Here is a 13,897-nt window from a genome sequence, read left to right on the forward strand (position 1 = left end):
TTCAAATTTTTTGCATGTCCTTCGAAGACGCTTAACTTCATACAATTGGTTTTGGACGTGTGAAAGTTGTTTTGATAAAACTTTTCTATAATTTGCTTGCAAAATAAAAGCGAAAATTAACTTAATGTCAATACTTTGATTTATTTTGCAAAATGCATATTGAAAATCCACTGTTTTTCTAGTTTTTTAAATTTTGCATGTTCATTAGAGTAGGGAAAATTTGCATCTTGAATGATTTCAGAATTTTATTTGAGAAAAAGCGTTGTTAAAATAATAGAAAATAATTATAATACAAAGAAACATGTTTCTCCTAATGTGTTTTAGGAACCCTTGTGACGAGAGTGAGATCCTTCGCACTCTGTGCTACCAAGACTTGCGATACCACTACTACGTGGACCTGTTCACCCTCGTGACATCATATGTGGTGCCCCTCATCTGCATGACTGTGTGCTATGCGGCCATCACCAGACGACTGATTGAGAGCACCCGAGTGGTGTCTAACACTACAGTACTCGGACAGACGCACAGCGCCAGGAACCAGAAGGTGCACATATGTTGTCAACATATATTGTTCTTAGCTTACTTTTTGAAGGTGTGAATATTCTGATTTTGAAAAATCTTCAAGCTTAAACTAGTTCAAAGTATATTTAATGCCAAGGCAAATGTTGGCAATATCCTTCTAGGTCAACGAATCTAAAAGAAACAAGACTGCTCGTACCAGGGCGAAGCCCTGAATGTTCCGACTGCCTTTTAAGGTTTTATGGAGCAGTAATAACATTAAAAAATTCAATGTAAGAAAAAACAAATAGAAATTTTTTTTTCTAAAATTTGAAATATTTCATGAAATTCATCCCCCCACACGCCACTTAAAGTACAAAAGGATAGATTTCGCTCCTTGTAACAAATCAATTATGGCAAATAAGCTTCTTTCAACCAATTTGGAACGATTTTAAGACGGATTAACTCTCGGCTTACGCGTTAATAGCGCGAAATACATCGCGCGTTAATTGTCCCAAATTGGCCAAAATGGCAATCTTTAAACCCCCATAACTTTATGAAAAATGATCAAAGGTGAAATATCTTTTTAAATTTGAGCTCAGGAAAACAACACCTTTTGAATGATATAAAAAAGTTCCGTTAAAAAGTCGAAATTTGTCTGAAGAAAAAAAAAACCCACCCCGAGCACAAATATTCGGTTACTTTCGTATCGAAAGTCGGAACAATAAATCAACTTAAGCTGGCCCATTTTGACGTCTGATACCGATTTTTCGTTCTTTTTTTTATCTTACATCCACCTCTCATAAAGTATTCGTTCTCTAGTGTAACAAAGGGTTTCACAAGGTTACCGATGGAAACCAAATATGTTTTTCATGGCTAATTAGTCCGTATGTCAATGCTCATAACAATCGAGCAATGTGAACTAAACAATTATTTTAAAAAACCGCAGATGTTACAAAAAGAAAAAAGCTAGACTTTTCATTTATTTGAGCACGTATAATTAAAAAAAAAAATTAACTCAAAACAATCGATTTTTGAGTGTTCTTTCTGTCTTTTTCAAAAAACTCGATGTGAAAAACTGACAATTAGGATGATTTTGTAACGCAAATTCTGTCCAAAAAACTCAAAAAAGGCCGAAATGAGTTTACTGGTCGTTTTAATTAATTGATTATTCTTGCTTTGAAGTTTGAATTAATTTACCATACGATACAAAATGTTTAATCAATTAATATTGACCAAAAGATTTTCCAAAGAGTAGAAGTACTCAACAACCGGGACACATAAATGGTGAAATAAAGCGGGTTCAAAACAGAGTGAACCTTAATTGAAGAACAAATCAAAATTTTTTTGATTATGATAAGCATATAATTTCAAAAAACTTTGAGAAAATTTTGATAATCTGTAATATCCATTTGTCAAGGTTTACGGGCATAAGTAAGTTTTTCAGCAAAATGTTGTATGTTTTTATTAGTCAACGTTTTTGGGACTTCTTCATATAATTAGTCGGACAAGAAATTAGTCTGACAAGTAAAGCTTATGGCTTTACTACGGGTTTAATTCGCAATTCTTCCTATCTCAATATCATTTTTTTTCATGCTGTTTTCGTCTTGCATTGACTTTAACCGGGTTTTAAAAATTTAGCCCTCGTTATACTTTTTTGCATTTTGTAAATTTCATTTAAATGAATTTTGCATGTACAACCATACACCAATATACCATATTGTATTACACTACTAGCATAAAAAATATAGGAAAGTACCATTTGTTTTTTTGACAAATAATGCCGAGCCTTGTAAGTAACACCACAGAATTTTGATAATTTTTGAGTATGATACATAAAAGATAAATTTTTGTCAACCAAATGCCTAAGTATTTACAGCAATCAACAGGTTTTGTTTTTCTTCCGAAAACTTCCAAATCGACTGTTTTTTTTCTCCCAAATTTCATGTACTGAAATTTTGATTCGTTAATGGTTCAGTAGTTCTGCAAACTCTCTTTATTTAATTTTGCCCGTCTGAAATTTTGCAAACTTTCATGAGTTTTTTTTTGAATTTTTCGAGGCAAAAAAAGTGGCTCAGTTTTTGAAGCAAAAATTTGAATTCTGAAATTTCCGAGCTAAATTAGATGAGAAAAAGGGCGGGTCTAGAATTTTCTCGAAGGGGCGGACTTTCAAATTTTGTCGACCTTTTTTTAGGTCGACCAAGTATGTTTTCCGGGCACTACCAGAACATTACAAAGACCCTATTTTGGCTCTTTTCCAGTTTTGCATTCCCTCATAAAATTACAAAATAAAACTTCAAAAATGATTGTTCACACTACATTTTGCCTGAAAGCAAAGTAAAAATTAGTTCATTTGTTCACGCTAATACGTTTCAACGTAGTTTAATATGAAAAGCCATATCAAATAAACTTTCATAAATTGGAGGAACTGGAAAAGAACCCCCATTTTAACCGAAAAGTTTGCGCTCCCCTTCAAAGTTAGTATTATTATATAAGAGAGAGAAGTTTATATTAGTTTATATAATAGTTTTGATCCTACAATTCAAAGCTAATTTTGTCAAAAATTTTGGCAAACTTTTTTTGATTGACCAAATTGATTTTCCGAGCACTCCCAGAAAACTCTAAAGACCTATTTTACCTATTTTGAAAAAAAATTTCGCTTGAAAAAAAAACTGGCGAAAAAAGCCGTTCTTGGTGTTTTTCAAAAGTTTTGACCAAAAAACTGAGTTTTTTTGGCGCGTGCCCACAATCACAATTAGTATAAAATGGCGCCAATGACGCCTTTAGAAAAAACTTTAGGGTTGGTCGGCCTAATATGGATATCATAAATTAAAACCAAATTGTTTTTTTTATGAATATCATCATAAATTAAAACCCTTTGAATGGTGTCGATTTCGTGAGAGGAAGAGGGCGTCGGCCCCCACCCCTAAATCAGCTCCTGTATGGGAATAAAACAAATGTTAATATGGTGCCTCGTCATCATTCCACATCTTCGGTTTTCCTTCTTTTCTAAAAAGTTTTTGCACTGACCAGCATTGTCGGGACATTCTCTTGTACCCTGCACAGTCACAGAAGACTCTTCTGCTTCCAGGTGATCCGGGTGTTGGTGGCTGTGGTGTGTATCTTCCTTCTCTGCTGGCTGCCCCTCAGACTCTACCAGCTGGTCAAGTTCATCTACCCTAACATACTCACGTGAGCGACACTTACCTGTATAAACACCATTTACCCACAGGGGAAAGGACCAACATACCGCTGTTGTGCCCCTGCTCGAAACTACTGCATGCAATTTTTTTTGGTTATTTTTCCGGGCTGAGTAATTTAGCTTTACCCTCAAGCTACGAGCACGATCATTCATAGCTCAAAGCTATTTTACCCGTCTCACGTAGGCATCAGTTTTTTGGTCCAACGAGTAGTTTTAAAGAATTTTTATAAAGACCAAAAGCAGTTGGAGGATGAATTAATTATTAGCCTTCATGTCAATTTAAATAAAATCGGACATTGTGCACCAAGCAAAGAGCTTTATTCAGTTTGGGCTGCAATTTATAGCGAGCATCCAAATTTAGAAATTTGTCTATGTGACGTTGTCTAATTATGTGATAAATATTTGTGTAGATCTCCCCTCGTGCCCAAATTCTACCTGGCCGCCTACTGGCTGGGAGTGAGCAACTCCACCTGGAACCCCATCATCTACTCCTTCTACTTTGTAAGCACACGCACTCTCTCTCTCTCTCTCTCTCTCTCTCACACACACACATGTATGCACACTCGAACTCAAACTCAAACTTCATAATCTCGCATGTGAACGAATAAAGGTTGGAGACAAAAAGATGGAGGATTGTATATGCGACGTCCTTTATAAGCTCACTCTCCTTAGAAGTTTCCTTAAAAATCCTAAGAGCATTTCTGCAAAAATTCTGATTAACTTACAGAGTTTTTTTTTTAGCAAATCAGTCATTTGGGTCTGACTTGAGAGCTATTAGGGGTCTAGTCAAGTTTGAAAGAATCAGAACTGAGCACTACTCGAATATACTCAGATAAAATAAATAATGGCATCTTTACCATTGCAGTTTCAATGGAATTCGTCGCCAGATGTGAAAGTTTGTGGTCATTTTCAAGCAAACTTTGCCCTGACTTTATTTTATGATGCATAATTGCAGTCTAAAGTACAAACAAGACTGCTCGTATCAGGGCGAAGCCCTGAATGTTTCGACTGCCTTTTAAGGTTTATGGAGCAGCAGTATTAACATAAAAAACTAAATGAAATAAAATAAAATGAAATTTTTTTTCTAAAATTTGAATTTTTTTATGAAAATCATCCCCCCACACGCCATGTAAAGTACAAAAAGAGAGATTTCGTTCCTTGTAACAAATCAATTATGGCAAATAAACTTCGTTCAACCAATTTGGAACAATTTATAAGACTGATTAATTCTCCGCTTACGCGTTAATAGCGCGAATTATATCGCGCGTTAATAGTCCCAAATTGGTCGAAATGGCCAAAATGGCAATCTTTAAACCCTCATAACTTTACGAAAAATGATCACAGGTAAAATATCTTTTCAAATATAAGCTCAGGACAACAATAGCTTTCGAATGATATAAAAAAATTCCGTCAAAAATGGCTAGTTAAAAAGTCGAAATTTGTCTGAAGAAAAAAAAACCCACCCCGAGCACAAATATTCCGTTACTTTCGTATCGAAAGTCGGAACAATAACTGGTCGCTGCTTACAATTTATTTGAAATATTTTTCGAAGTGACCCAGAAAGCATAACAAACTGTGCTTCAAATTACCCTGTCCGTAGCAGTTTTCTTACACTTGTGTGCTTTTCAGTTAGTTCAATTAACCGAACAAATTCTACGATTGAGTAATTGATGAGTTTTCATATAGGTATGACCATGTTTTGCCCTGTGGTGTGCATTTTTTGCACAAAATCAGGTATCTCAGAGAACGCTCGTCGTTGGTCATCAATTGTGGTATCCTATTCAAGCACTTATAATAGTGTAACCCGCTGGCAGTTTCATTTTTGTTCCGACCTTCGATACAAAAGTAACGGAATATTTGTGCTCGGGTGGGTTTTTTTTCTTCAGACAAAATTCGATTTTTTAACTAGCCATTTTTGACGGATTTTTTTTATATCATTCAAAGGATATTGTTGTCCTGAGCTCAAACTTGAAAAGATATTTTACCTGGGATTTTCTTGTGAAGTTATGGGGGTTTAAAGATTGCCATTTTGGCCAATTTGGGACAATTAGCGCGCGATATATTTCGCGCTATTAACGCGTAAGCGGAGAGTTAATCCGTCTTAAAAATCGTTCCAAATTGGTTTAAAGAAGCTTATTTGCCATAATTGATTTGTTACAAGGAGCTAAACCTATCCTTTTGTACTTTATATGGCGTGTGGGGGGATGATTTTCATAAGAAATTTTAAATTTTAGAAAAAAAAAGTTTCATTTTTTTTTACATTTAATTTTTCAATGTTATTACTGCTCCACCTTAAAAAGCAGTCGGAACATTCAGGGCTTCGCCTTGATACGAGCAGTCTTGTTTTCTTTTGTTTGATATCATAGTGTGAAGGCTTTTTGTTTTCTTGTCAGTTTTTGTGCATTTTGAGTTCTCAGAGTTTTTGCTATTCTATGATATGCGCAAAAAAAGGCAGTTCTCATGAACTTTTTTTCCTGATGCTCTTAAACTTTTTTTTCTTTTTAACTGATAAATTTGTGCGCGTAAATCTCCACGATTATATAAAAAACGGTTTTCAAACACTTTAATTAATGAGTATTTTCTCGGCAAAATAACTCCGGAAGTTTGAAAATATAACGATAATTTATAATTTTCAACAAGCTTTATCATCGGTAACATCGGCCACAATAAACTGCATAACTCAAAGCAAGCTGCAAAAATGGCCAGTATTTGTCCTTGAGACAAATTGCTCTTTTTAAAGGTCAGCCTTAATCAAGGCTGAACCAAATTAGAGCGAAAAGACGGTTAAAATGGGTTTTGGGGGGACCGAACCTGGTTACGGAGCATCCCATCAGGTTCGGTGCACATTCGAGTTCTAGAAAGGAAATGACCTAGTCGGGATTCGAACCGGCGCCGAACCCGCCGGGACGCACCATGTATACGTTTGGCTACTGTCCCTATATGCATTTACATTTTGGTTCAACTTTATATGCACTTATACTCTCGCTTACATTTGAGTGTATATGCATTTGTACTATTGTTTTATATTTGCGCTGCAACATCCTCCACCCCTAAACAAGGAAGAACGGGAGCGAGCTTTACGGTCGGGCGGGTCAGTTCGCTCGTAACGGTCTTTATGTCGGCGGATCGCGCGCATCCGTCTTTGCCGTAGTGTAGTTTAGCAATACGGGCGAGTGGGTAATGCCCACGTGGGCTGTCGGGTTCGACTACCCAAACCAAGTCGCCGGTTTTCAGTGTGACATCCGAATCATTATGCCACTTTGCTCTCTTGTTGAGAGATGGTACATATTCACGCAGCCAGCGTGACCAAACTGCGTTAGCGTACGATTGTGCTCTGGCGTAACGCTTTTTATGATCAAAGTTATCTTCGAAACTTAACGACGGGAAGCTAGCTGCGCTGTGACCGAGAATGAAGTGATTCGGGGTGAGTGCCTCTAGGTCGTGCGGATCGGAACTGACCGGAGTGATCGGTCTTGCGTTAAGTAATTGTTCAACTAGGCAGAGCGTTGTTCCTAGAACTTCCTCAGTTAATCTCCTGCTGCCTAATATGTCGTACAACACTCGCTTAACACTTCTCACTAGCCGCTCCCAGGCGCCGCCGTGATGAGGGGCACTGGGCGGGTTAAACTTCCACTTAACGCCTTTGTGGACGAAAACGGCCGGGGCGACTTTGTTCCAATTTTGGACACAGGATAGGAGCTCCTTTTGAGCACCAACAAAATTCGTGCCATTGTCAGAAAGAATGGTTTTGGGGGTACCTCGCCTTGCAATAAATCGCTCTACGCCCATGACGCAGGAACTAGTATCGAGAGATGGAACCAACTCGATGTGAACTGCTCGAGTCATGAGGCAGGTAAATAGGAAACCCCATCTCTTTTCGGTACTTCGGCGTATTGGCACTTGAAACGGGCCAAAGTAATCAACACCTGTGTTGGAGAAAGGAGGCTGCTTGTAACCCAGTCTTTCAATCGGTAGGTCAGACATAATGGGCACAACTGTTTTTGCTTTGCGCTTACGGCATGTTATGCAAGTATTTTCGATGTTCCCAAGTAACCAGCGCAACTTCAGAACAATGTATTTCAACTGAACTACAGCACGCATGTAATCCAACCCCTGATGTGCATGTTGAAAGTGCATATGCCTAATCAACATATGAGCAACTCGGTGTCGACCATCCAGTATTATTGGATGTTTGCTATCAAAGTCGGTATCAACAAGACGGCTGATACGTCCAGTTGAACGCAGGATGCCAGCTGGGCCGATGAACGGAGAATATTTAGCAATCCGACTTTTCTTTGTTATCAGTTTATCGGACTGAAGTATTTTCACTTCGGCAGGAAATGATTCGGACTGAGCGAGATAAATGAGCTTCTGCTCGGCAATATCTAACTCGGACGGGTCGGTTATTTCCAGCGTTTTTGTACGGAAGTGTTTATGCGATGGTAGCACACGAAGCATAAATGCTAAAACACGTTTGTACTTTACAATTGAGCTGAATTTATCCCAATTTTTAAACAGACGGATCGACGGCACTTTCTCAGATGAAGCATCAACAACAAACGTAGATGCAGTCTCAAGGCATGTATCAATGTCACAGAGTGGGCCTTTTAATTGGATCTTTTTGATGACATCAGTGTTCGGCTTGAATGGCCAATCACATGTCCTCAATATACTAGGGCCTCTAACCCAGCTGCTATCCTTGAGGGCTTCCGAAGAAATCCCTCGTGTGCCGGTATCAGCTGGGTTATCACCACTGAGTACATGATTCCATTGATCAATGGTGGTGGACTCCAAGATTTCACCAGTGCGGTTTCCAACAAACACAGGAAGTTTGTTGCACGAGTTAAGCCACTGGAGAACGGTGGTAGAATCAGTCCACATGAATACATTGCTTACTTTAAAAGTAAGCGCTTTCAAAATCTCTTCTTTGAGTCGAGTCGCAAGCAGAGCAGCGTGAAGCTCTAACTTGGGAATGGAGAGCATCTTCATAGGCGCTACACGGGCTTTCCCAAATACAAAAGCTAACTCAGTCTTTTGCGATTTAGCAAGTCGGGCTCGGAGAAACGATACGGCGCAAAAAACGTCCTGCGAACTATCACCGAACGTGTGAAGTTCACAGCGGTCGAACGGTTCGGTAAAGTAGCTACGAGGTATCGTCAGAGTACCTAATAGTGGAAGTCCTGAGTGCCAATCTAGAAATTGTTGTTTAATTTCCTCTGGGAGATCATCATCCCACTTTTGACCACTGATTCTCCATATGTCTTTTAGTAAAAGGCGCGCTTTCACAGTATATGGAGCTACCAGTCCTATTGGATCAAAAACTGAGGAAACAAAACTCAACACGGTGCGTTGAGTAATTGCTTTATCTAGTGGTCGATCAACACCTCTACTTACTACTAGGGTATCTTTTACATGATCCCACCTGAGACCAAGAACATGCGACGATTGGTCTGGACTCTTACAAATATCCTTAACTGACGGGTTGGACTCACGGTTGTCCGGATTAAGAGCGGTTGTAACTTCGGGTACATTGCTAACAAACTTTGTCAGGTTAAACCCACCTAATTTGAGCATTGCGACTAAGTCTTTGCTTAGGCTAAGAGCGTCAGCGGTATTTTCGAACGAGTCAAGATAGTCGTCCATGTAAAACTTCTGGACAACGGCTGAAGCGGCTTCGGGGTATTCAGTTTGATTATCAGTAGCAGTTTTTTGTAGCGCGAAATTCGCACAAGTTGGCGAATCACGAGCGCCAAAAATATGACGGGTGTATTGGTGAACCACCACACTTGAAGTGGGGTCCTCCCGCCACAAAAAACGGAGAGACGGTTGATCTCGCGCAAGTACCCCAACTTGTAAGAACATACCTTCTATGTCCGCTGAGACGGCGTAATTGTGTTGACGGAACCTCAACAGTACAAAAATAAGATTTTGAAGGAGATCCGGGCCAACCAAGAGAGATCTATTTAAGGAAGTGCCATGAAATTTGGATGCTCCATTGAGCACACGGCGCACCTTGCCGGGTTTGTTCGGGTTCAAAACCGGATGGTGTGGAAGATACCACTCACGTTCGGCTCGTGAGCTGGGATCGTGCGGGTTGACGGTTATGACATATCCTTTACTTATATCTTCTCTGATTGTTTCGGTATACTTCTCGCGAAGTAACGGATCTTTATCTAATCTTTTCTCTAACGACTTTAATTGGGCTAATGAAGAATAATAATTGTTAGGCAAGCTAACATCATTATCACTCCACAGCATCGGTACAGTGTAACGCTCACCATCGTGAACGGTTTCAGTTTTTAGGATCGACAAAGCACGCTTGTCTGCGGCGGAACGGGCATCTACTTGCTTGAACGCACCATACGACTCTAACTCATACCAAGTTTTGATTTGGTCGGTCAGAGAAGTATCGTCCGTAACGCAGTTAAAGGAAGAAGAATTTAAGGACGAACGATCAGGAGACGGACCACTAATGACCCAACCTATCGGAAGTCGGACGGCGCACGGTGAGTCAAGTTCATCTCCGAAGACATGTTCGAGGGGTCTTATCGCATGATAGAAGTCCTGTCCTATAACTATCTCAATCTCTTTGTAATTATACGCAGTCGTCTTTAACGGGGCTAGTTGCGGGTATTTGACCTGCAATTCGGAAACGTTTATAACATCGGGTCCTATATACATGTTGTGCTTAACGAAAGCGACAAACGAAAACGAAAATTCACTTTTATTGGGCTTTGCGGAAACTTTCAAGTGAACTCGCTGAGTTTTAGATACCTTGGCTGAGTTAAAACCATCGGTCGTAACCTTTACGGGCGTGCCAACTAATTTCAGACGTTCAACGAGTGCCGCGGAAACCCAAGAATGAGTGGAACCGGTGTCACAAAGTGCTAGTGCATTCGAATTTTCCGAACCAGAGGACACATCTACCAACGCAACGGGAAGAATACCTTTTGCAGTTCCCTCACAAGGTTTAACACAAGCTGCGTTATTTGCAGAAGTAGTGTTTGTTTTAGTTTGAGTCGATGGTGATCGGTCGGCCTCTTTGGGCGGGAAAACTTTCTCGGCTCCATGAAGAAGCACATTGTGAGTGCTCTCACAGTCCTGTTTTGGGCATTTTCTTGCTTTTTGGCACTTTCGGAAGGTATGGTTGCCTTGTAAACAAGAAAAACAGAGCTTTTGTTCTGCTACATATTTAGCCCCTTGTGGGGCGCCAAAATGTGCGCGTAAATCTCCACGATTATATAAAAAACGGTTTTCAAACACTTTAATTAATGAGTATTTTCTCGGCAAAATAACTCCGGAAGTTTGAAAATATAACGATAATTTATAATTTTCAACAAGCTTTATCATCGGTAACATCGGCCACAATAAACTGCATAACTCAAAGCAAGCTGCAAAAATGGCCAGTATTTGTCCTTGAGACAAATTGCTCTTTTTAAAGGTCAGCCTTAATCAAGGCTGAACCAAATTAGAGCGAAAAGACGGTTAAAATGGGTTTTGGGGGGACCGAACCTGGTTACGGAGCATCCCATCAGGTTCGGTGCACATTCGAGTTCTAGAAAGGAAATGACCTAGTCGGGATTCGAACCGGCGCCGAACCCGCCGGGACGCACCATGTATACGTTTGGCTACTGTCCCTATATGCATTTACATTTTGGTTCAACTTTATATGCACTTATACTCTCGCTTACATTTGAGTGTATATGCATTTGTACTATTGTTTTATATTTGCGCTGCAACAAAATTTGTAAAACAAATAACTTTGAAACCCATCAGAACTAAACATCCTTAGTTTCGACATTTAGTCATAAACATTTTTACAAACTTTTAAACATAAGTTACTAGCACCTAAATATTGCATTTTAAATTCGGTTTTTGATCATCGCTGAATTCAAATGACTTCAAATGACTTTAAATGAAAAAATTAAAATAACCAAAAAACCCTAGAAAAAAATTGAAAGCTAGTGATAAATGATTTAATACATTTTATTCATACTCCATCCAGAAAATTGAAAATCACTATCAAAACAGATATATATGTTTTTGATATCCGATTTGTTTTGTAATAACAGCTACAACCACTTCACACTCAAGAAAGTACAGTTAAAGTTGAAGCATCCGTGGTCTTGTTTCTTTTGTCAAATCAGTAGCGTGCCGAGATGGAGAGAGTTGCAACCGTCTCCTCCCCCCTCCCCCTTCCCAATTATCGTTGCCAAATTTTTCCACAAGGTCCCCACTTGAGTATAATTAATACCCAATATAATTTAATGGGTTTAACTTCCATTTTTGGCTGACAAATCTCAAAAATTTCTAAAGCCGCCTGCGACGCCAGTGTAACTATATAACTTAGTTTGAGGGGGGGGGGGGGGCAAAAGAAAAGCAATTTTTAGGTCGATTTTTTTTTATTATGTGCTCATAATGTCTTTTTTGCATTTTTTTTCAAGAAAAAGTCGGCAAAATTTTTCGAAATTCCGCTCTCTTAGAAAAGTTCATGCACACGCCACTGTGTCAAATAATTTCCATCTCATCTTCAAGGCGGTTTTTGTTCCGAATGATGAAGAAAAGGACCGAATATTTGTGCTCGGGTTGTTAGTTTTTCTCCAGACAAATATCTACTAATTAACTATCCAATTCTGACAAAGTGTTTTCTATCATCTGAAAGGTATTATTGCCCTGAGCTCTAATTTTAAAAAAGTTTTACCAGTGATCATTTTTTGCAGAAAAAACATGGGGTTTAAGATTGCCATTTTGATCAATTAACGACAGTTAATGCGCGATATATTTCGCACTATACACGCGTCAGCGGGGATTTAATCGTTCGAGATTTAATCGTCAGCGGAGATTTAGAAATCGTTCGAAATTGGTTGAAGTAGGCTATTTGCCCTAACATAATTGTTTTGCTACTAGGAGCAAAATTAATCATTGTGCACTTTATATGGCGTGTGAGGGAAAGATTTTCAAAAATCTCAAAATTTAAAAATATATATTTTTCATTTTTTTAAATGAAAAATCATCAATTTTTATAATGCAGTCCTAAAAGGCAATCGGGACATTCACGGATTTATCAAAATTCAATGTTTGCAATATCAGTTCAAGCAAATAAAGCATATTAAGACAAAATCGCATTCATGACAAAAACAAAGCACTTCTTTTTAAATTTTTTGAATTTTTTCTTGTACAAATTTTATTAGGAAAAAAATATTTTTTGATATTTATGTTTTGATCTAAAACAAAACATTTAAATTATGCTGGGCGGAGTGCAGCAAGAATTTATATATTCAACTAAAAAAGAATTCCGGGCAATTGACCTTTTGAAATGGAAATTTGATTATGAGAAAAAAGCGGTTTTTCTGTGAAGCAGTTTAATCAGCGTTTTGGTCTTCATTTGTTATTCAACGTGAAATAATAAAATTAGTTGAATCGACAAAACTTTATGAGAAAATCAAGTTTAATTATTAATTATAAGCTCTAGGAAGAAAACTCATTCACATTTGATCAGACACTCTGGCAAAACATATTTTTTTTGAGATTGGTCTGAGAACATAATCAAGGCTCGACACACATTTTAAAATTAAATAAGATCTCTCTAGAGAAAAAAACTACCGCACATTGTTCAAATTCAATCATTGATAACATACCGAATTGATTGAACAAGTCGTTTAAAATTAAATTTAAAGTTCAGTTCAGAAGTGGGTTTGATACGCATTGGAAAATGTATGTAATTTTTATCAGATAGTGTTAAGAAACTTCTAGAGCCATGCTTGGTTTGCCAGTCAAACTGAATATATAGATATATATTTTCAGCTGTACAATCAAACCTTTAAAAATTACACACCAAAGTACGCATTCGATAGCTGCTCTCCTATAATATTCGATTGGATACTCGCATTGCAACAAACAGACACAGACCGGCTTTCTCAGTTTAGGTTTTGGCAACAGTATGTATATTGAGGTTGTCTCTAGAATTAAGCTCCAGATGGGACTCGATGAGTTTGAAACGAAGCTCTGCTCTATGCGTGTTCTCATGTGATCATTTGCGAAGTTTTGTTGGATTGGAAAAGGTGTTCATTTTAAAGTTAGTTTTTCAAAAACTGACATGATTGCTTTCTGCAATTCTCAATAAAAACTTTGAGACAAAAACGACATTTTCTTAGTTGTTTCACAGTTGCGTCTTAGTTTTGGAAAATAAGTTCCTCA

At 38.2% G+C, this 13,897-nt stretch overlaps 1 protein-coding gene across 1 annotated transcript in view; it reads left to right on the top strand.

Moving 5' to 3' along the window:
• The window catches only part of LOC134842642 (tachykinin-like peptides receptor 86C), a 96,061-nt gene that overhangs the window by 22,964 nt on the left and 59,200 nt on the right, over positions 1 to 13,897 (top strand). The window contains exons 2-4 of the mRNA XM_063859079.1: positions 325 to 544; positions 3,590 to 3,690; positions 4,111 to 4,201. Coding sequence (XP_063715149.1) covers positions 325 to 544; positions 3,590 to 3,690; positions 4,111 to 4,201 — 412 coding nt within the window. The remainder of the gene's footprint in view (positions 1 to 324; positions 545 to 3,589; positions 3,691 to 4,110; positions 4,202 to 13,897) is intronic.

Source organism: Symsagittifera roscoffensis, chromosome 3 (assembly GCF_963678635.1).
Source record: "Symsagittifera roscoffensis chromosome 3, txSymRosc1.1, whole genome shotgun sequence".
In the NCBI taxonomy this organism is placed as follows: domain Eukaryota; kingdom Metazoa; phylum Xenacoelomorpha; order Acoela; family Convolutidae; genus Symsagittifera; species Symsagittifera roscoffensis.